Here is a 24,044-nt window from a genome sequence, read left to right as displayed (position 1 = left end):
AAAATAATAATTATTAACCTTATCCAAACATTCAAAATTAATAAAATGTGACACGTAATAAAGAAAAACTAAAAAACAAAATTGAGATTTATTCTTCTTACAAAATTAGATAAATTGGCAACTCGAAAAAAAAATTCTTGATCTACTTCACAATGGTAGTGAGCTAGAAATGACTTGGGTCACACAAATTACGACTTTTCCCCTTGCAAATAAAAATGAATATCTCCCCTTCCATTTGTCATACAATCTAGATCTAGAAAAACTCGGCGTTCCAGTACCCTCTCATCGTGGTCACCGGGTGAACACCCCTGCTCTCACAGAGGTGTGGCCAAGGGTACTGGTTGCTTGCCGCTGATGAATGAGCAGCCGGCAAGTGTAAAAGTGCAAACAAAGGGGTTATGTCCAACCCCCCCTCCCCTGTGGGGTCCGGGGCAACGGTGAGTAAGAGACTCACGGGTTCTCTGAAAAGCGGATAGCGCTGGACACCAACTCGAGGGTTGGTCGGGTTCTCCTGGGACTCGGCTGTTCCTTCGCAGGTCTCTCTTTGGGCAAAGACTGGACTGACTGGCGCGGCCTTAGCGGGCTGTGTCGGGGGGGACTGTTTGGCGTCCACAAGCTAGGCTCTAACTAGCCCATTCCCTGGTGCGCTAGTGGAGGAATTGGCAAATGGTAACTTAATAACGACAAATGGTAGTTCCAATACTGGGAATGTCAAAAAACGTGCGCCACCCCACTCCTGTCCTGCAGGACACTTATTTGACAAACTGTGGTGGTGATTGCTTAGGCAGATTCTTCCTTGCCCTTCATGGCGAAATGAGTTTTGGCCATGCACGCTGCTGCATTAGAGCAGTAATTAAGGCCCCTCAGATCTAGAAAAAAAAAATCCTGGCTACTTTAATGTAATGATCCGTTGATACTTTTTTTTGTACCAATGCGCGAATCTATGAATGAAGCTTGAGTTACTAATGCTATTAAGAAGTCTGGGACCTTTTTAAATTTCGCTTTTTCGTCTCTAAAAAGATTGTTTAAGTGCGAGGCCCTTAAGCGGATGCCTAGTTTGCCTATGCCTAAGACCCGCCCTGCTACCACAGTACCAGGATAAAATTAACCTGGATAAAATGAAGGACCCCCCAAAATTGCCATATTTGAGACAGAAGGAGATGACATTTCGCGGCCCCCAATATTTTAGACTCCATTGACCAGGATACACAAGTAAATATGCTAAATAAAACTGCGACAGATACGGCCTTGGGTGAGTAGAGAAACTCCGCCGCCCCCCTCCCAAAAAAACCCCACTGAGTAACAGAGGATATACTTCAACTCTGTGACAGCGACAAGGAGCTAAAAGGGAAAAAGTTGTCCGACCCTAAAATATGCCCACGAATACAAAAATGTGTCTAGATACGGATTAAAAAAGGACATGAAAGAAGCGAAGAAGAAGTGGGAAGAGAATAAGTTTCAAGAAATTGAGCAGGCACTGTACAGGACCGTCAGTAAAATAGCTTACCAACTGGTAAACGACCCCACAATCTCAAAGCATGGAAGAGCTACCACCATACAAGACAAAAACAATAGATGTCTGACTGAGGAAAAAAGATGTGATAAGAAGATAGACTGAGCACTGTTCAGAGTTGTACAAATTTGAAATCTCAGGAGTTATTAAAAGTTCCTGTAGTATCGAACATCGACGAATATCCTATTCTTCGCTCGGGAGTAGCATCAGCTGTCAAAGCCCCGAAAAATATAGAACCAGCAGGAGCGGACACTATTTCTGTTGATCTTCTAAAGGCTAAAGGAGAAACCATGATAAAGTACTTTTTTAATATTTGCAACAAGATCTGTCAATCAAGAGAATGGCCCAAGCCCTGGGCCCAATTACTCATCTTCACTATTCCAAAGAAATGCAATTTACAACTTTATCAGAGCTAATGCAAAATTAGACTCAGAAGCCATTCCAGCAAAGTCCTTCTAAAAATTATACTAAATTGGCTAAAAACAATAGCAGACAGAATTATATCAGAATAAGCGAGTTTAAGGCATGGTCGCAGCGCAAAAAGATCAAATCACAAACCTCACGATACTCTTCGATTAAAACCTTCAAAACCAACAAAATCTTTTTCATGTCTTCGTTGATTTTAAGAAAGATTTCGACAAATTTGAGCATGGTACACTCTCAGCGACTTAGGAGATGTACAATGTAAATCAAAATATTACAAGAAAAATACAAAAAAATTCTTAAAAAAACAAACAAACCTTAATTTATTGTGTATCAATTAGTTTGGATCAGTCATGTAATTAAATTTGTTAAATGTATTTAAAAAAAAATAAATAAAAGAGGAAACGACCTGAATTCAAACTTGTGTGCTAAAGACTTTCTCAGCATTCTCAAGCCAACACGGTAACCACTCTGCTAGCGAAGAGTCTATGAACATGGAAGTTGTATAGTTATTGTTTCTATTTCATGTTTGTGTTCACCGAGACTAATAGAAAGGGGACTAATTCAGCTTATACCACTACTTTCGTCAAATACTATTTCTTTCCCTTGTTTGAAATACCGAACATAGTTATTTATTACCAATAGTTAATTAACTTATCGGTTAAATTTTTTAAATTAATTCTTGTGTTGTCAACTAAAAAGAAACAGATGTGCAAAAATTTCAGCTTCATCCGAGATCGCGGGTCGGAGAAATGGCACCTAACTTTGAGATCGTGACAGATAGGTTACTAAAAGTTTTCTAGCGCAGGAGGGGTCAGATAAAGTTGTTTGTGGTAAACATTGCTCTTCCTCCTGGTCATTGATTGGATATGAAGACATCTACCAACAGTTACAGAATGGGAATACAAACGAAAGTTACGGAACCATCTTACGGTTTTCCACTTTGCATATGTCATCGCCAGTGTTTCCCCACTACCTACAGCCAATGCAGGAAAAGACAAACTTGTGGCAGACACATCATTGACAACTGGACTGGTTATCAACAAGGATAAGGCAAAGACAGGTGAGGATGATCTCAGCTGACACCTAACCCATTAGTCTGGATGGATGTCCCTTGGAGAAAGTAGAATCCTTCACTTACTTGGGTAGCATCATTGGTGAAACAGGTACACGTTATTTCTCCAACACCCAGTCAAGCTGAAATTTTGCAAAATTATATCTTTCCCCTGACAGTACAATAAAAAAAAAAACTATTAGTTGATAAACTATAAATTACTTTCTTTGGTATCTCAGACAAGGGAAAGAAAAAGTATATATAAATAGTGGTGGTGTAAGCTGAATTAGTCCCCTTTATAGATTGTCGTTGGAGGCTTGTGACCTTGTATTAGGATAGGTCATAAGACCAGTGACTTCTGCTGTACTGGCAAGTTAGTCCAGTGGTACTTTGTGGTCCCAAATTATATTATCTAGGCTAATAACTATAGCCTCTAGATATACAAAATACTGAGACGGACTAGTAATAATTCTGAAATTTCAGTTGCAACAAAAAAAAAGAGTTTATTTAGAAGAAAAAAAGACCATGGAAAGTAGAAATGGCAATAAAGGTTCCCAAAAGAAAATGAAATAATGAAACAAATCAAAGTAGGAAGACAGGTTCAGGTCTATATAATGTAAGAACCACCATCACAGAGGCACAATAATGTCTTATGTCAAAAACCAAAAAGATGGTTTACAATAATATCATATAAGCATTAACAATGAAATGACATCATCCATCAGACACACTACTGTCTCGTATTAAAACAAAAGATGTTTTACAAAAAAAAAAACATACAGGAGAGGATAAGAGACTAAGTAGACATATACTATTTACATAAACCAGCTTATTGCTAACAAATAAATAAAGTCTACTTAGCTCATTATCGAAACACTCTGGTCTTCCCATAACAGTGGCACACTCCTCTTGAGTATCACAGTAATAATACAACAACACAAGTATTAGTTAAGCATTTTAGATCTAGAGATTTAGTTCAAACTACACTGGTCAGCTCAAATACTCGAGAGTGACAATTGTAAACAGTTAACAGGGACTTAAATCAAGTACTAAAGGGGACTAACTCTTATTGAAAATAAAAGTAGCTATCCTTATTGTCCCTCTTGTCACAAGGCTTATTACACATTTGACTGCATGACTGATACAAAATAATTAAAACACTTAACATACGGTTGGCATCCTTCAGTCGTAGAGCGACTAACGTTCTTCTCAAACAAGAGAGATGAAAGCCTGGGCATTGTTTATGGTCGGAACGATGTCGCCCGCTAGGCTTATGTAACCAAAGGAACGGAATATCCGATACAGTTTGAAATCAGTAGCGCCCCAGGCTCTATTAGGCTGTAGCACGGTGTGCCACAATCTGCCTGATTTTTCTTCCGGGTTGTCTCCCAAGCCTTTCCCGCGCATGGGTATAGCCACAAGGCAGCGGAGGTTTGGATTCAGAGTTTTCCTTGTCCTAGATGGGTACGTTTAGATCTACATCTATTATAAATAGTTTCTAGACTCTAGATCTCGATCTAAATATTGGCCTATATATAAATGTTTGTCGGTGGTAACCGTTACCACCAACAGGAGAAGGGGCAAAGGCGAGCAACTGGCGCCTTAAACCAGTACCTACACATTTACTGTGGCCTACGGTTAACGAGGGTGTCATATGACCAGCACAACGACCAACCGCCTTTACTTTTCCCCAACAAGTATCAGGTACCCATTAGAGCTGGGTGGACTCGGAGGCGCCCGAAGATCCCGAAATTAAAAATTTCGGAACACTTAATACAAACATTTCTAAAAGTATTTTTTCTGTATTTGCTTTTTTTTTTTTTTTTTTTTTTTTTTTTTTTTTTAATTTAAAGGCATTAATCTCAAGGAAAATATGTTCTACACTGTTTCCTCGGTGTGATAAAATACAGGCACATTTAAACTCGAACGCTATATTCGACACAGCACTGTTTTACAGATGCAGGACTTGACTACCAGCGACACAGCACTGTTTTACAGACGCAGGACCTGACTACCAGCGACACAGCACTGTTTTACAGACGCAGGACTTGACTACCAGCGACACAGCACTGTTTTACAGACGCAGGACTTGACTACCAGCGACACAGCACTGTTTTACAGACGCAGGACCTGACTACCAGCGACACAGCACTGTTTTACAGACGCAGGACTTGACTACCAGCGACACAGCACTGTTTTACAGACGCAGGACTTGACTACCAGCGACACAGCACTGTTTTACAGACGCAGGACCTGACTACCAGCGACACAGCACTGTTTTACAGACGCAGGACCTGACTACCAGCGACACAGCACTGTTTTACAGACGCAGGACTTGACTACCAGCGACACAGCACTGTTTTACAGACGCAGGACTTGACTACCAGCGACACAGCACTGTTTTACAGACGCAGGACCTGACTACCAGCGACACAGCACTGTTTTACAGACGCAGGACTTGACTACCAGCGACACAGCACTGTTTTACAGACGCAGGACTTGACTACCAGCGACACAGCACTGTTTTACAGACGCAGGACTTGACTACCAGCGACACAGCACTGTTTTACAGACGCAGGACCTGACTACCAGCGACACAGCACTGTTTTACAGACGCAGGACTTGACTACCAGCGACACAGCACTGTTTTACAGACGCAGGACTTGATACCAGCTGTACAATTTATTTTCATTGCTTAAAATGTTTCTCTATTAAGCAATTTTCGTCTAAACATTAAAGGAAGGAGGGGACTTTTCAACCTCACTACCCCTAATAAAAAAAAAAACCAAATTGTTTGTTGTTGTTGTTGTGTGTGTGTCAATATGTATGAGTTGTATTTTGCGTTGGAGACTGCAGGGTAATGGACTATACTACTTAAGAGCTTATTGCTCAATCCTCAGTTAAAAGCTGCCTTGTCACACCTTATGACATGGATCAAAACAAACATCACTAAAGCAGATAGTTAGGAGAGACGGATTCGTCATAAACCAAGATAAACCAAGATAATCTTTTTTTAATTCTTGACTAAACACAAGACTTATCCTCAGTATTAGGTGGAGCTTCTAACCGTTTTAGCTCCATAAAGGTAGAGGGGGGGGGGCGGAGGGACAGCCAATACCCATTCTTCACTAAACTGTCCACTAAATATAACATTTACAATGTGCACAAGGCAGCTCATAGAAGCGGCTTGATTGTATATACAACCAGCTGAAACGTTTCACACGTGGACTCGTTCAGAGAGCTACATGACTTGAAGACATGGGAACATTGAGTACTGTCTTCCTGGGCTTGGTCGTCTTCTTGTTGGCTTTTATAGGTAATTTTTGTTTTTGTAGTGTTATGTGAGAAGGCGCGGTGGCTTAGCGGTAAAGCGCTTGGCTTCCGAACAGGGGTTCCCGTGGTTCGAATCCTGGTGAAGACTTGGAATTTTAAATTTTGAATTCTTTGGGTGCCTCTGAGTCCACCCAGCTCTAATGTGTACCTGATATTAGTTGGGGGAAAAGCAAAAGCGGTTGGTCGTTGTGCTGGCCACATAATATCCTCGCTAACAGTGGGCCACAGAAACAGATGACCTATCTGCCCCATAGATCGCAAGGTCTGAAAGGGGAAACTTAATTTTTGCTTTAGTCGTGTGGTCTTTCTCTCAGTCTCTCAGTCAAGTTTAGTTCACAAAATTAGAAACGAAAATTAATATTTTTTTAAAACTATTTTTCAGCTCGTTAATTTAGCTGCAATGACTAAATTTATCTTCTAAAAAACTAAACTTTTTTTTTTCTTATTAAAATATGTAGGCCATTTTTTTATAAGTTTAATGAGTTTTAAAATATATTTTAATAGCGCCTCCTGAGGGCATCTTGTTCGTTCACCAGGAGCCCGTACTAGCATATTATGTTTATCATGTATTATTATTAAATTTAGAAGAAAAGTTTTGACATTTTTTAAATGATGAACAAAATAGATAAGATTTTATCTACAATTTACAAGATTCCAATATTTATGCAATTCCGAAAGGGTTAGGGTACATAACACAATAATGGCTGCCTGGTCGTGCGGTTTGCGCGCTGGACTGTCGTTCAGATTTATCGATGGTCCAGGGTTCAAACCCTGCCCGCTCCCATCCCCGTCGTCCTGCGGGAGGTTAGGACTAGGAAGTAATTATCTTCAACTCTGAAGGAACATCCGAAACATGTAAAACATTTTGGTTTTACAAAGTTATAATGTCGCCTATTCCTCTGGAAATTACAAAAAACAAAAATAAACAAGGTTCCAAAGACAGTTTGTGTGGAAACACAAAACTCAAAATCGGGCCCCCGAAGTTGTCCACCCAGGTAAGTAAAAAGGCAGGTTTCAATATTTTCAGAAAGAACATCAAAATGAGATTTTATCAAAGACAAATGTCAGAGAAGAATGGAGAAAAAGGGTTGACAGATCTTGTGAGGTACCCAAGCGGTCCAGCTGACCAATGGATAGTTGAAAGTAAATGTGAAGTTAGATGTAAACCTGGCCTAACTGATGTCTTATAATGAATATCTAATTGATCTAATTGTTTTGTAAAGGGCCAATCTCTTATTTCTCAAGAAAAAAACATTTCCGAAAAAAAAAAGTTAAGTGTTCTATAGCCGTTACGCAACGATGCAGTTCACGCGATAATACGAAAAAACTACTAATTAATTGTTGTTTTAAATTATGTCCAACTTACATGCATGCTTTTGACTATATAGATTTTGTTCTCTAAAAAAAAAGTAAACATTTTTTTTCTGTAACTGTGTAGAACGTATTTCACTTAGCAATACAAATGTAAAAAAAAAATTGACAAAAAATTTAAAACCATTTGCATAAATGTGTTAAGAATATACTAACTCACTATTGCACCTAATATGGTTTCAAAGGTTGTCATGGCCAGGGGTGTCAATGGGGTTAAGCTCCCATTGTCTATAAAGTACTCCTAATGGCATGCGTCTCAAATAGCCTCTGACAACTAAGTCCAGCACCTGGCCTGCTCGTGTGGCTTAGATATTAAGCCCGGCGAAACTGCTCTTACTAACAGGTGAAGGGGTGAAGGCGGATACCTGGCGCCACAAAACCGGGAGCTTCGGGCAGATGGAGCTCGTCAGCCTAGTAAGGCAGTTCATCTAGGAGAGGGGTACTCTGACTTCAAACCCCCGCTGCCTTGCGGTACTGAGGCTTCAGGAGACAACCTCTAGGAGAAATCAGGAGTGAAGCCCCTTAGGCGTTGGGAGTATCAGCTATGAAATTCCCTCCGGCAGCTTCTGCAACTGAGTTGGTGCCAAATGTAATGCGATGCGTTCCTTTGGATCACATCAGCAAGGTCGAGAGAGGGATCATGACGCATGGGCCACCCATGACCCCTTTATCCACGGCCCAGGAATGCGCCCCGGAGAGGAAACTCTGGTGCTGCTGCAAAGCGGCTAAAACAACACGGGAGACAACAGTTACGGGTTATAAGTCCAACTTGATTGGCGTAATGTATGGACGCCACGGGTTGTCTCTGACGGTGGGAGAGGTCTTCGCGCCTCACTGATCAGCTACCGCCCGCCTCAACCTGGGTAGCCCCCAGTCAGTTAGGTGCTGATCCGCCACAGCCTGCCTGCTCTAATGGGTGCTTAGAGCTTAGTTTAAAACGACAAGTAGGCTGGAAACTTGCACCAAGCAACAAAAGAAGAAAAATTAAACTGAAAAAGAAAATCCCTGTCATGCGACTGGCCACTTGGAATGTCAGGACAATGTGTCCTGGTCTCACTGATGATCTAAGGCAGATCGACGATGCAAGGAAGACGGCAGTTATAAACAACGAGCTAAAAAGGCTACATATTGACATTGCAGCCCTGCAAGAAACCCGACTGGCCGAAAACGGCATGCTCCGCGAGACTGACTACACTTTCTTTTGGAAAGGGAAAGCACAGGATGAGACTCGAATACATGGTGTGGGCTTTGCTGTCAAGAACAGTCTTCTTCCCATGATAGTCCCTCCAGTTGGTGGCTCGGAACGGCTACTAAGCATAAGTATGATGACAGCATCTGGAAAAGTCACTCTAATTAGTGCCTATGCCCCCACACTATGCTCGCCTCAGGAGGACAAAGACAAGTTCTATGAAGACCTCAAAGAAGCCATTGCAAACATTCCTCAAAAAGAACATATGATCCTTCTAGGTGACTTCAATGCCAGAGTAGGATCAGATCACACTACCTGGCCAGACTGTCTTGGGCTTTTTGGAATCGGAAAGATGAATGAGAACGGACAAAGACTGCTTGAATTCTGCACATACCATAAGCTCTGCATTACCAACACATACTTCAGAACAAAACCACAGCACTGTGTCTCATGGAGGCACCCTAGGTCTGGGCACTGGCACCAGCTGGATATGATACTGACACGAAAAAAGGACATTGGAAATATACTGCTGACACGTAGCTACCAAAGCGCGGATTGTGATACTGATCATACTTTAGTGTCATGCCGGACAAGACTGCTGCCAACTAAGATCCACACTTCACAGGGAAAAAGAAAATCACGCCTGAATACTACTAGCACAAAAAATCCTGATCTTTGCACCGAATTTGAGAACAAATTAGAGGAAGCTTTTAAAAACTTCTCTGCGACTGAGGTAGAAAAAAGCTGGACGTTTATGCGTGATACAATCTACCAAACATCATCACTGGTCTTTGGAAACAAAACCAAGAAAAGCGAAGACTGGTTTGAAGCTAGTCTACCAGAAATGGAAACTGCCACTACGAACAAGAGAGCAGCCATGCTAATCTACAAGAAGGATCCCACCCCAAGCAACTTAAAAAGGCTCAGAGCTGCACGTAACAATGCCCAAAGAGTAGCGAGACAATGTGCTAACAAATACTGGCAGGAGCTATGCGAAGATATTCAATCTTGTGCCGACTGTGGTAACATAAGAGGACTTTATGAGGGCATGAGAAAAGCCTTTGGACCTCACACCAGCAAGTGTGCTCCGCTCAAGTCAAAAGATGGCTCAATCATCAGCGATCGTGCGCTGCAAATGGAACGATGGGTAGAACACGATGCAGAACTCTACCAGATTGAAAACGCCATCTCACCAAATGCTGTTTCCAACTTCCCATCACTTCAAGTTTTGACGGAATTAGACGAAACGCCCTCAGTAAAGGAGCTGAGCATTGCCATTGACATGCTTGCACATGGGAAAACACCCGGAGGAGATGGCATTCCTGCTGAAGTAATTCAGGCTGGAAAACATGCCCTAATCAAACCACTCCATGAACTGCTAAGCTTGTGCTGGGAACAAGGAATGGTCCCCCAGGAATTGAAAGACTCCAACATTGTTACAATTTATAAAAATAAAGGCGACCGCTCTGATTGTAACAATTACAGAGGCATCTCACTGCTTAGCATAGTCGGAAAGGCTTTTGCTAGAGTGTTACTAAAGCGATTACAGATACTGGCAGATCGTGTTTATCCAGAGTCGCAGTGTGGCTTTAGGGCAGGAAGATCTACAACAGATATGATTTTCTCTCTGCGGCAGCTACAGGAGAAGAGCAGAGAACAAAAGCAGCCCCTCTTCATAGCTTTTATTGATTTGACCAAGGCCTTTGACCTTGTTAGCAGAAGCGGTCTGTTTGCTGTACTAGAGAGAATCGGCTGTCCAAATAAGTTAAGAAAACTAGTGTCAGCTTTTCACGAAAATATGCAGGGCACCGTTCAGTTTGAAAGTTCTTCCTCCAGGCCATTCTCCATTAAGAGCGGTGTAAAACAAGGATGTGTACTGGCCCCTACACTATTTGGCATCTTCTTCTCAGTCGTACTATCCAGTGCTTTTAAATCCCTGGAAGACGGAATATACATCCATAGCAGATCCGATGGAAGGCTCTTTAACCTGGCACGTCTTAAAGCCAAAACGAAAAGGCGTCGTATCTTGATAAGGGAGCTGCTGTTTGCCGATGACGCGGCACTCGTATCTCACTCACAAGGAGGTCTACAAAAGCTAGTGAACGCCTTAGCAGCTGCTTGTCAAGAGTTTAGCCTTACTATAAGTCTCTCCAAGACCGAAATCCTGGCACAAGACGTTGCAGAAATACCTATAATACAAATTGGGAACCACACCCTTTCAGTGGTGCAGGAATTTACCTACTTGGGTTCAACAATTGTCAGTAACCTAGACTTAGACATCGAGCTGACAAAAAGGATAGGAAAAGCTACCACAGCATTGGCAAAACTCTCCAAGCGCGTCTGGGAAAATGGTAAATTGACCACAGCGACCAAAATCCTAGTCTACAACGCCTGTGTTGTGAGCACTCTCCTTTATGTCAGTGAAAGCTGGTCAACATACATGTACCAAGAGCACAGATTGAATAGTTTCCACTTGCGCTGCCTAAGACGCATAATGGGCATCTCTTGGAGGGACCATGTCTCCAATCAGGAAGTTTTGAGATTGGCCAATATGAACAGCATGTATGCTCTCCTGACACAAAGGAGATTACGCTGGCTCGGACATGTCACCCGCATGCCAGATGGTAGAATCCCGAAAGATATCTTATATGCTGAGCTTGTGGAAGGAGTCAGACCCAAGGGCCGCCCAAGACTAACATATAGAGATGTCTGCAAGCGAGACATGAGAGCCTCAGGCATCAGTGAAAGTATGTGGGAAAACATAGCCAAAGACCGGAGTGCATGGAGACAGACTGTGCGTGCTGGGACAACCCTTGCTGAGAACAAAAGAATTGAAGCGGCTTTAATCAAGAGGGAAAAAAAGAAAGCTGCCCTGTCTGCTAGCCCTAAATCAGAGGCATACAAATGTACGAATTGTGGCAAAGTCTGCCGTTCTAGAATTGGCTTGATTAGCCACACCAGATTCTGCCCCGTCTCAAGATTAAGCCAAAACCAGTAACTCACTTGGGCGCATCCATTGCCTTTCGAGACAAAGGAGCCATATATATATAGTGAATAGTTGTAAAAGTGGTGTATTTTTATGAAAAAAAAATGCTTTCGTAAGTGATTAATTTTTTTGCTTTCAGAAAAGAAAAAGTAGCCTTTGCATCAGAACTTTGAATGTTCTAAAATATTAGGGTGTCGGTTTTTCACGATCTTTTCTAGTTTACGAGATCGAAACGAGACGGACGGACGGACGGACAGACAGACATTTAAAAAATAATAATAATAGCGTCTTTTCCGCTTTTGGGGGACCGCTAATACAACAAAAGAACTAACTAGAATAGTGTCATCATAAAGCACTTCTAGTGCTCAAGGGCTAAACATATATGTATGGTCTTGGTGTGTAGACGAGGTGCCGTTAATGAAAGGAACTATCTTTTCTTAAAAGGCATCTAGACTCCATAAGGTGTGTGTCTTATGTGGCCGTTATAATGCAATTTAGCAGGAGGCAGCGTGTCAAAAAGTGTTTGACAGAAGTGGGTGGCATAATTGAGTAAACTATTTCAATAATTTCAATAAAAACTCAAGACAGTTAAACCCAGGGGCACAGCTAGGACTTTTCCATTGTTTGGGGGCCCGGAGGGCTTTACCTCATTACGGGCCACTGAATTTTGCGTAATATTTAATTATCAATATAATAAAAAACACTCATTTCGGGGCCCCCTCAAGAATTTGAAATTCCCACCTCCTCTCCCCACTCTAGCCACGCCACTGGTTAACGCGTATAACTGTTTTAAGTGAGAGTGTCACTGGCATACGATTTAATATTCTATTATTTTTTTTTTATCTAAAAAAGTTATAATTAAAAAAAAAAACTTTCTATTTCTAGCCCAAGGTGAAGACCTACAAAATAGGCCATCAATAAACAGTTATGATATGCCATTCATCGAAGAAAATACTTCGAACGAGAGTATTCAAGATAAAGACCCCATAGACAACACATCAGAGAAGAGTGGAAAAGAAGACGATATAAAGGACGAATCATCTCAGGAGAGTGAAAATGTTGAAGATACTATGGACGAATCATCTCAGGAGAGTGAAATAGTGGAAGACACTATGGAAATGTCATCACAGAAGAGTAAAAAAGTGGAAGACACTATGGAAATGTCATCACAGACGAGTAAAAAAGTGGAAGACACTATGGAAATGTCATCACAGACGAGTAAAAAAGTGGAAGACACTATGGAAATGTCATCACAGACGAGTAAAAAAGTGGAAGATACTAATGTGAAGTCATCAAAGGAGGGTAACATATCTGAAGACAGAAAGGACCAGCTATCACAGAAGATACAAAAAGAGGATGACACAGAGGACGGGTCAACACAGAAAAGTCTAATAGAGGAAAACAGAAAGAACAAGCCGGCAGGTAAGAGTCAAAAAAAGGAAGATAAAAAAAACAAACCATCACAAAAAAGTAAAAAAAAGGAAGACAGAAAAACCAAAGCATCAAAAAAGAGTAAAAAAAAGGAAGACAGAAAAACCAAACCTTCACAAAAGAGTCAAAAAAAGAATGACAGAAAAACCAAACCTTCACAAAAGAGTCAAAAAAAGAATGACAGAAAAACCAAACCTTCACAAAAGAGTCAAAAAAAGGAAGAAATAAAGGTTAAGCCGGCAGAGAAGAGTCAAAAATCAGAAGACATAAAGGAAAAGCCGGTAGAGAATAGTCAAAAAGAGGAAGACAGTAAGGAAAAGCCGGCAGAGAAAAGTCAAAAAGAGGAAGACAGTAAGGACAAGCCGGCAGAGATGAGTCAAAAAGAGGAAGACATAAAGGACAAGCCGGCAGAGATGAGTCAAAAAGAAGAAGATATAAAAGAAAAGCCGGCAGAGAAGAGTCAAAAAGAGGAAGACATAAAGGACAAACCGGCAGAGATGAGTCAAAAAGAAGAAGATATAAAAGACAAGCCGGCAGATAAGAGTCAAAAAGAAGAAGATATAAAAGACAAGCCGGCAGAGAAGAGTCAAAAAGAGGAAGACATAAAGGACAAGCCGGCAGAGATGAGTCAAAAAGAAGAAGATATAAAAGAAAAGCCGGCAGAGAAGAGTCAAAAAGAGGAAGACAGTAAGGACAAGCCGGCAGAGATGAGTCAAAAAGAGGAAGACAGTAAGGACAAGGCGGCAGAGAAGCCGGCAGAAAAGAGTCAAAAAGAGGAAGACAGTAAGGACAAGCCGGCAGAGAAGCCGGCAGAAAAGAGTCAAAAAGAGGAAGACAGTAAGGACAATCCGGCAGAGAAGAGTCAAAAAGAGGAAGACAGTAAGGACAAGCCGGCAGAGAAGCCGGCAGAAAAGAGTCAAAAAGAGGAAGACAGTAAGGACAATCCGGCAGAGAAGAGTCAAAAAGAGGAAGACAGTAAGGACAAGCCGGCAGAGAAGCCGGCAGAAAAGAGTCAAAAAGAGGAAGACAGTAAGGACAAGCCGGCAGAGAAGCCGGCAGAAAAGAGTCAAAAAGAGGAAGACAGTAAGGACAAGCCGGCAGAGATGAGTCAAAAAGAGGAAGACAGTAAGGACAAGGCGGCAGAGAAGCCGGCAGAAAAGAGTCAAAAAGAGGAAGACAGTAAGGACAAGCCGGCAGAGAAGCCGGCAGAAAAGAGTCAAAAAGAGGAAGACAGTAAGGACAATTCGGCAGAGAAGAGTCAAAAAGAGGAAGACAGTAAGGACAAGCCGGCAGAGAAGCCGGCAGAAAAGAGTCAAAAAGAGGAAGACAGTAAGGACAAGCCGGCAGAGAAGAGTCAAAAAGAGGAAGACAGTAAGGACAAGCCGGCAGAGAAGCCGGCAGAAAAGGGTCAAAAAGAGGAAGACAGTAAGGAAAAGCCGGCAGAGAAGCCGGCAGAAAAGAGTCAAAATGAGGAAGACAGAAAGGAAAAGCCGGCAGAGAAGAGTCAAAAAGAAGAAGACATAAAAGACAAGCCGGCAGAGAATAGTCAAAAAGAAGAAGACAGAAAGGACAAGCCGGCAGAGAAGAGTCAAAAAGAGGAAGACACAAAGGAAAAGCCGGCAGAGAAGAGTCAAAAAGAGGGAGACATAAAGGACAAGCCGGCAGAGAAGAGTCAAAAAGAGGAAGACAGAAAGGAGAAGCCGGCAGAAAAGTGTCAAAAAGAGGGAGACAAAAAGGACAAGCCGGCAGAGAAGAGTCAAAGCGTTGAAAACACCAAGGAGGAGCCGGCAGATACTAGTCAAGAAACAAAAGCAAACAAAGAGCCACACAAAAGCCGTGTTTTGTTCTATTTTGCCCTTATGGATGTATGGCTGTAAGCCACGAGAATACTGAAATAGCTCTATTGATACCAATAAAACATTCTATTATGCCAAAACAGAATGTCAAATTTTGAAATGTAATTTTTCGATGTTTCTAATAAGAGAAAAACGATACTCCTAATGCACATATTTATTGATATTTTTTTACTCTTGTATTTTCTGTTTGTGCCCTGGTCCGCTCTTTTGAGGACACTTGGGAGGGGAGGAATGGGGTTATCTTTTTTTTTTTTGTTTGTTTGTTTGTGCGCGCAGCTACTACCATTCAGCTCGACTCAAGGCTCAATTCAAAATGTCTTCAGCACAGATTCAAACTCAAGCCCCTCGTGACGTAGTTTGCCGGTCCTCGCCATTCAGTGGCGCTTACCAACACTTTTGTGTATATCAGTGGTTTTATTTAAGTGGGGTACGCGTACTACCCAGGGGTACGGGGAAGATTTTGCAGGGGCTACTTCTAGACAGTAGTGTAGCATGTCGTCTGTCTGAGATCAATGGGGAGTGAGTTCCAAACTTTTGGTCCGTGCACTTAAGAAGCCCGCATTCCGTAGCTTTTAAGGGAGAAACGTGGCACCCTGGGGGACATATGGAGGATCAATTCGCTAAGGCGTAACGTAATTTGTAGATACACTGATGACAAAATGTGGTTATATTTCAGATACATTTAAAACAAGATAAGACTTTCTAGTGAGTTGGGTTTGATCCATTTCTATTATTCACAGACCAGCTTATAAATTCTTTGCATAAATGTTCGTAAATATATTCAGTTATTGAACTCTTTCATGGATACGAATAAGCAGAGGGCGAGAATTCCCGCTAAAAGCGTGTTCAAATTTTTCACATTAAAACATGTTAAACAGCAAGAATAACAGTTCAGAAATATTTTTTTTAAAGACAATACCTTCATCATTAATCTTCAAATATAATAAAATAATAATAATAAAAATGTTTGGCTGAATTCGTTTACCAAACCCTCAACAACGTCAGCAGGTAGAACTTGCTAATTTTATTTTTATTCGGCCCTCGAGGATGATAGTCGTTGATGATTATTAACTGGTACCTGTTTCTTGTGAATCTATTCTTAGACTTTCTTGCAACATTAAAAAAAAAAAGATCATGTTTCGCATAAATTATTTGTATGAGGCTGAAATAGGTTAACGTAAATTTTATTTTGAAATATTGTAGTACCCTTCAGACAAATCATATTACGCTTAATCTTTAAATCCTGGGTTCGAATCTCGGTGAAGGCTGGGAATTTGAATTTCGTGATTTTTTTAGGGCGCCCCTGAGTCCACCCAACTCTAATGAGTACCTGACTTTAGTTGGGGGAAAGTAAAGGCGGTTGGTCGTTGTGCTGGCCACATGACACCCTGCTCGTTAAATGCTGACCACAGAAACAGATGACCTTAACATCATCTGCCACATAGATCGCAAATTCTAAAAGAGAAACTTTAAAGTAGAGTCGCAGTCTACCTAAGTGTAAAGCTCATTATGTTGTTCTAGAATTCACTATACGTTACCCAGAAGAACGGATGAATTTTTATTTTATTTTCTGCCTTTACCTAGTAAATCATCCGCGAGTGGGTCTAGTACTTCGTACCTCATGGAGCACCTCTTCAGACATAGTGTCCCATGGTAAACAGTTTGGGAAGCACTGCTCTTGAGTAGTGCATCCCTTCAATAGATGTAGGAATTAACCTTACTGATATATATAGTCTAATTTTAAGAAGCTATCGTCTTTAAAGACACAAGGATCATAGCCATTTAACCTAAATTTTCTTCAAATGTTTATATATACATGTTATTTCTCACACACCCAATCTCGGATCAAGATGAAATTTTGCATTTTTTTTTACCTGACTATTGATTGAGAGAGTGTATCAATTTTTAAAAAGCTTAAATCCATTGGATTAATCGATTAATTAGTGGTCATTAATAATTTTGTTTGATACCATCAATTGAAATTGATTCTTCAGTATTTACCGATATGTCTAAATATGTAGGTTTTCGTCCCCTGAAATAATTGAGAACTTTATTTCTCCCACAAGCAATCTCCGATCAAGTTGAAACTTTGAACAATTATTTATTGTATCTAACGAAACATGAATAAAAAAATAATCATCTAGTGAATAACTAGTAAATTAATTGGTCATTATTTTTTTTGTTTGAAATCGAAGAATGGAAAAACATTTTTTAGAGATATTACTGTAATTGCGAGTTGTTTCCCTTAAATATGCTTTGGATTAAAAAAAAAAGATTTTTAAACATATATTTTGCTTGTTTATTTTTAATGTTAAGATTTTAAACAATAAGATTAAGAACATGTGGATGTAAATGTCCACATAGACAGATAAGGGCTATAGAAGGAAGTTTCATACAGCTGAGCCCAATAGAAACCCGCTGTTCTATGATCGGTGATTAGAATTAACCAAAATTAAGAAGACAGATGGTCTCATAAATTTTATCATTATACTTAAGATTCTCAAGTTTTGTAATTTTAAATAGTGGCTTTTATATCTTAGATAAAACATACAGTGGTGTCGACGGCTGTAAAGCTATGTGAACAGCATGGACAGCACACCCAGAGTAAGCACTTCAAAGGCAAGACAATGTGATTCCAAGCAAGTTTGCGTTCGCAGCAAAGTTGGATGATAGAAAGTTTGGAAACAAGGCCGCCTCAGAATCGCTCTAGAATCAGGGCTGGCCTTAGAGCAGTGGTTTCTCAACCTGTGGGTCGCGACCCCCTTGGGGTCGATTGACGATTTACCAGGAGTCGCCAAAGACCATCTAAAAAAAGGATTTTTATTGTCTATTCTTCTATTGCTGTATGTGTGTGTGGGAGGGGGGGGGAGGTCGCGGCAGAGTGTGGGGGTTGTAAAAAGGGGTCGCCGAGCTTAAAAGGTTGAGAACCGCTGCCTTAGAGAATTGGAGCCTCTAAGCGAAGTGAATTTGGTGGCCACAAATGAAATAGAAAAATTAAAAATAACAAGATTACAAAGAGAGTTCGTGCTATCACACAAACTCATAGGCGGCCCCATCAAATTTACCAATGGACGAGAAATATATTTAAGCAATGATCGTTTAAAGAAATTTAAAAATTTGGGTGTTTTTTTTCACATCAAAGAAAATAGTGCAACACGTCGTCTTTGATAAGACTCTTCTAACTCTTCTGGAATAAGTAGAGTAGCGTTAAGTGATCACCTAAGATCAGCATGGAAAACTCCCGATACAGTGTCGGTGGAATCTATTGGGGTTGCTCATGGTGTCACCCCTCCCCATCAACTTTCTTGAAAAATGTTCCATAGAACACTATTGCTAGTTATTTTATTTTTTTGGTGAACCAATACAGTGAGCTGATTACCTACTTTTATTGATTTTTACTCAAATGTAAAATCTCAATGTTTATTACATTATTGCAAAGTCCAAACAGTTTGGGTCTTACAATAACAAGTTGAAAAAGATATACTTCATGCATTCACTTAAAGAAGGTAGATAACTCAATTTCCATACATTTGTATATTGTCGCGAAAGAGTTATTCCTCTTTTTAAATGCATAATTACAGTAGTTCAAGACACTTTTAATGATTCAGCTTTTATGTGCATTCTCTTGTACCAGTTATTCAAACCAGATTTTTATTCTTAGTAAAGCCGCACTTTCAATAAAACGCTCCACGATATCTATAAATTAAGAAAGAAAAAAAAAAATAAAAAAAAAAAATATTTAAAAAAAAAAAAATATAAAAAAAAAAAATTAAAAAAAATATTTAAAAAAAAAATATTTAAAATAAAAAATTAAAAGAAAAATATCTAAAAAGAAAAAATATGTCAAAAAAAAATGTCAAAATAAAATATAACAAAATAATATTTAAAAAAAATATTTAAAAAAAAAATATTTGAAAAAAAAATATCTAAAAAAAAATATTTCAACAAAAAAATATTTAAAAAAAAAATAAAAAAAAAATATCTAAAAAAAAAATTTAAAAAAAAAAAATTTCAAAAAAAATATTAAAAAAAAAAATTTCAAAAAAAAAATATAACAAAAAAAAATATTTAAAAAAAAATATAAAAAAAAAAATATATCAAAAAAAAAAAAAATAAAATATTGAAAAAAAAAATATTGAAAAAAAAATATTTAAAAAAAAATATTTCAAAAAAAAAATATTTAAAAAAAAAAACAAAAAAATTTCAAAAAAAAATATGTCAAAAAAAAAATATAACAAAAAAAAATATTGAAAAAAAAATTATTAAAAAAAATATTTCAAAAAAAAATATTAAAAAAAAAAAATATTAAAAAAAAAAATATTGAAAAAAAAATATTTAAAAAAAAATATTTCAAAACAAAAAAATTTCAAAAAAAATATGTCAAAAAAAATATAACAAAAAAAGATATAACAAAGAAAATATTTAAAAAAAAATATTTCAAAAAAAAATATTTAAAAAAAGAAAACAAAAAAATTTCAAAAAAAAATGTCAAATAAAAAAATATAAAAAAAAAAAATATTGAAAAAAAAAATATTAAAAAAAAAAAATTAAAAAAAAAAGTATTGAAAAAAAAAAACAAAAAAATTTAAAAAAAAAATATGTCAAAAAAAAAAAATATAACAAAAAAATATTGAAAAAAAAAATATTAAAAAAAAAAATATTTCAAAAAAAAATATTAAAAAAAAAATATTTCAAAAAAAAAAATTAAAAAAAAAAATATATAAAAAAAAAAAAATAAAAAAATATTGAAAAAAAAAATATTGAAAAAAAAAATATTTAAAAAAAAAATATTTCAAAACAAAAAAATTTCAAAAAAAATATGTCAAAAAAAAAAAATAAAAAAATATTGAAAAAAAAAATATTGAAAAAAAAAATATTTAAAAAAAAATATTTCAAAACAAAAAAATTTCAAAAAAAATATGTCAAAAAAAAAAAAATAAAAAAATATTGAAAAAAAAAATATTGAAAAAAAAAATATTTAAAAAAAAATATTTCAAAACAAAAAAATTTCAAAAAAAATATGTCAAAAAAAAAAATATAACAAAAAAAGATATAACAAAAAAAATATTAAAAAAAAAATATTTCAAAAAAAAATATTTCAAAAAAAAAAAAAAAAAATTTCAAAAAAAAATATGTCAAAAAAAAATATAACAAAAAAAGATATAACAAAAAAAATATTAAAAAAAAAATATTTCAAAAAAAAATATTTAAGAAAAAAAACAAAAAAATTTCAAAAAAAAAAATTAAAAAAAAAATATTTAAAAAAAAATATTTAGAAAAAAAATATTAAAAAAAAAAAAAAAAATTCAAAAAGAAATATTTCAAAAAAAAAAATATTAAAAAAAAAAATATTTCAAAAAAAATATTTAAAAAAAAAATATTTCAAAAATAATATTTCAAAAAAAAATATTTCAAAAAAAAAAATTTCAAAAAAAATATGTCAAAAAAAAAAAATAACAAAAAAAAAAAATATTTAAAAAAAAAATATTAAAAAAAAAATATTTAAAAAAAAATATTAAAAAAAAAATATTGAAAAAAAAAATATTGAAAAAAAAATATTAAAAAAAAAATATTTAAAAAAAAAAAATTAAAAAAAAAAATATTTAAAAAAAAATATTTCAAAAAAAAAAATATTAAAAAAAAAATATTTCAAAAAAAAATATTTAAAAAAAAATATTTCAAAACAAAAAAATTTCAAAAAAAATATGTCAAAAAAAAAATTAAACAAAAAAAGATATAACAAAAAAAATAATAAAAAAAAAATATTTCAAAAAAAAATATTTCAAAAAAAAATATTTCAAAACAAAAAAATTTCAAAAAAAATATGTCAAAAAAAAAAATATAACAAAAAAAGATATAACAAAAAAAATATTAAAAAAAAATATTTCAAAAAAAAATATTTAAAAAAAAAAAACAAAAAAATTTCAAAAAAAAATATGTCAAAAAAAAAAATATAACAAAAAAAAATATTGAAAAAAAAAAAATATTAAAAAAAAATATTTCAAAAAAAAATATTTAAAAAAAAATATTAAAAAAAAAATATTTCAAAAAAAAAAAATATTAAAAAAAAAATATTTAAAAAAAAATATTTAAAAAAAAAATATTAAAAAAAAAAAAAATTCAAAAAGAAATATTTCAAAAAAAAAAAATATTAAAAAAAAAAATATTTCAAAAAAAGTATTAAAAAAAAAATATTTCAAAAATAATATTTCAAAAAGAAATATTTCAAAAAAAAAATATTAAAAAAAAAAATATTTAAAAAAAAATATTAAAAAAAAAATATTTCAAAAATAATATTTGAAAAAAAAATATTTCAAAAAAAAAAAAATTTCAAAAAAAATATGTCAAAAAAAAAAATAACAAAAAAAAAAATATTTAAAAAAAAATATTTAAAAAAAAATATTAAAAAAAAAATATTAAAAAAATCGATAGTGATACGCTGCCTGGTCGTGCGGTTTGCGCGCTGGACTGTCGTTCGGATTTATCGAGGGTTCAAACCCTGCCCGCTCCCATCCCCCGTCGTCATGCGGGAGGTTTGGACTAGGAAGTAAACTATCTTCAACTCTGAAAGAACATCCGAAACATGTAAAAACATTTTAAGACTCGCGTGCGGCGGGTAAAATACAGCTAGTATTTTATAAGATAAGATGATGAAAGTCTTGAATCTCTAGCTGTCTTTCTAATTTTTGCAATGACTTTTTATTCCCACACTTAATCCTTCTTTCTATCACCGTATAAATTTTTTTTCTTCTTTTCGCTCCAATAGTTTTTATCTTATGTACCATTTTTAAAATTTCTTTTAGATCAGCCAGATGACGCTTGGGATGGCCAGGACTGTGTCTATTACAGGGTTCAAAAGTGGCTATCTGGACGACAACAGCTGTGACGCTCAAATTTATTACGCGTGCGAGCTTCTTTAAGAGTATTTAAAATGAAGGTGTGCACCATTAAAAGAATATAACTACAATAATAATCTACAAATATTCGTTTGATGTGATTTGGTTTTATTATATCAAACGTTTCTTAGTTATCACAAGTCTTTTGTTTGAGAGATAGATGTGCGATTAGAATAATTATGACCGTGCCGCTGTTAACTTATCATCAAAGGCCAAGGTGTGGGGGAAGTACGACCATGGACATTTCTAAATGGTTTACGTAAATAAACTAAATCTGTTGCGACGTCTAGAAAACATCATAAAAAAGCATAAAAAATGACGCTCACAACATTACCACATTTAAAGGAACTTTTTGAACAAAAGTGTCTAAGAAAAATCGAAAAAAATCTTGGAAGACAACGGCCACCCGCTCCATCAGAACTACGTCAGGTCGTCGCGAAGTGGGGGACTGCTGTCAATCAAAACAAGAACGGAGCGGTACAAAAACTCGTTCGTACCTCACTCGGTCCGACTCTATCACCGCCACTCATTGATCAGGGAACATGAAATGCACCAAGATACCTGTGTGTAGTCGCTGAATGAACTCTTTATGTTGTGTCTGTTGTATGTATGTGTATTTTTCTGTTGTGTTGTCTTTATATGAGAAAAGAGTCCTTGTAATCGCAACAAATTTCCGTAAGGATCAATAAAGCAGTCTTAGTCTTAGTCTTAGTAAGGATAGTCATTTGCACAAGGTATCTGTTTTACAGGCTAGCGCCGGCACGTCGAAGGAAGAAATATGCATGACTGGCAAGAGAATAACAAACATTGTTCATCAATATGAATCGATGGATCGTCTTCTGTACTTACAATCGATAACTTATCTATCTTACTGATGTAGATGAACACAAAAAACACTTTATTTTATATATTTTAAATTTTTTAAATTTTTAATGACATTTAATTTTAACTTTATTCTCATCTAACATGTTACACTTTTGTCAATTAAATAAAAAATGAATATATTAAATATTGCTCATTTCATGATTTTTACAATTACTATTTGTTAGATAAAATGATCAGATGATGAAAATATCAGGGGATGAAATGAACGGGGATGAAATGAACGGGGGATGAAATGAATGGGGGATGAAATGACCAGGGGATGAAATGAACGGGGATGAAATGACCAGGGGATGAAATGAACGGGGGATGAAATGACCGAGAACTACTTTTAATATTTTATCGAACGACCCGATGCTCAGTATGATCTTACAAGTTAAAAAAAAATACTCTTTAATTTAAACTAAAGCAAAATATAGTCACAAAATTCTATGAGCGTTATAAAACCCCCAAAGGGAGAGTTTTGAGTTAAAAAAAAAACCTTCTTCAATCTTATTCTAAAGCAACTACAGTCACCGAATTCCATCAGCGTAACCAAGAGGGATTGCATAATTACAGGTTACCTTAGTGATACAGTGCTTTAAAAATATGGTTTCTTGAAGTAAAATTTTGCACTGTAGATACATTAGAGTAGTATGGATTGAGAATTCTGTTTTGTAAATCCAGAAAAGTAACTTTCATATTTCTTCCGTCTGTATATGTAATTGTTAAATATGTTTACTTTATATTTTAACGTTATAAAAATTAATCATAGCAAAGCGTATCTAAAGGGAAAGCACTTAGAACTATATTTTGCAATAATATGTTGAAGTTATTTCCCTTAGTCGATATCAAAGTGAATAATTTTTTTATACCCTTTCAGACCTTTTTATCTACAGGTCAGATGATGTAAAGGTCATCTTAATATGTGGCCCATAGTTAACGAGGGTGTCATGTGGCCAGCACAACGACCAACATTCTTTACTTTCCCCAAATTATGTCAGGTATCCATTAGAGCTGGATGGACAAAGAGGCGTCCAAAGATCCCGAAATCAATATCCCAGTCTTCACCAGGATTTGAACCCGGGACCTCAGAAATAAATTATTTATAACCAATAATTATTTGACTAA

The 24,044-nt window shown here is 36.2% G+C and overlaps 1 protein-coding gene across 1 annotated transcript; it reads left to right on the top strand.

Annotated features, from left to right (window-relative positions):
* Positions 1–6,090: 6,090 nt before the first annotated feature.
* On the top strand, positions 6,091–15,303 carry LOC106065120 (cylicin-2-like). Its single transcript, XM_013223880.2, has 2 exons — positions 6,091–6,306; positions 12,755–15,303. The coding sequence occupies exons 1-2, from the start codon at positions 6,249–6,251 to the stop codon at positions 15,175–15,177; spliced, it is 2,481 nt and encodes an 826-aa protein (XP_013079334.2). The 5' UTR covers positions 6,091–6,248; the 3' UTR covers positions 15,178–15,303.
* Positions 15,304–24,044: the final 8,741 nt, after the last annotated feature.

The sequence above is a fragment of the Biomphalaria glabrata genome, chromosome 2, assembly GCF_947242115.1.
Source record: "Biomphalaria glabrata chromosome 2, xgBioGlab47.1, whole genome shotgun sequence".
NCBI classification, from domain to species: Eukaryota; Metazoa; Mollusca; class Gastropoda; family Planorbidae; genus Biomphalaria; species Biomphalaria glabrata.
The sequence above is the reverse complement of the archived record's forward strand: the minus strand, read 5'-3'. Positions and strand labels throughout refer to the sequence as shown.

Bases quoted from the DNA above. Each gene is read 5' to 3' on its own strand.
- LOC106065120 (XM_013223880.2), top strand. From the start codon at position 6,249: ATGGGAACATTGAGTACTGTCTTCCTGGGCTTGGTCGTCTTCTTGTTG. The intron at 6,307-12,754 runs GTAATTTTTGTT...TTCTATTTCTAG, and splicing joins CTTCTTGTTGGCTTTTATAG to CCCAAGGTGAAGACCTACAA.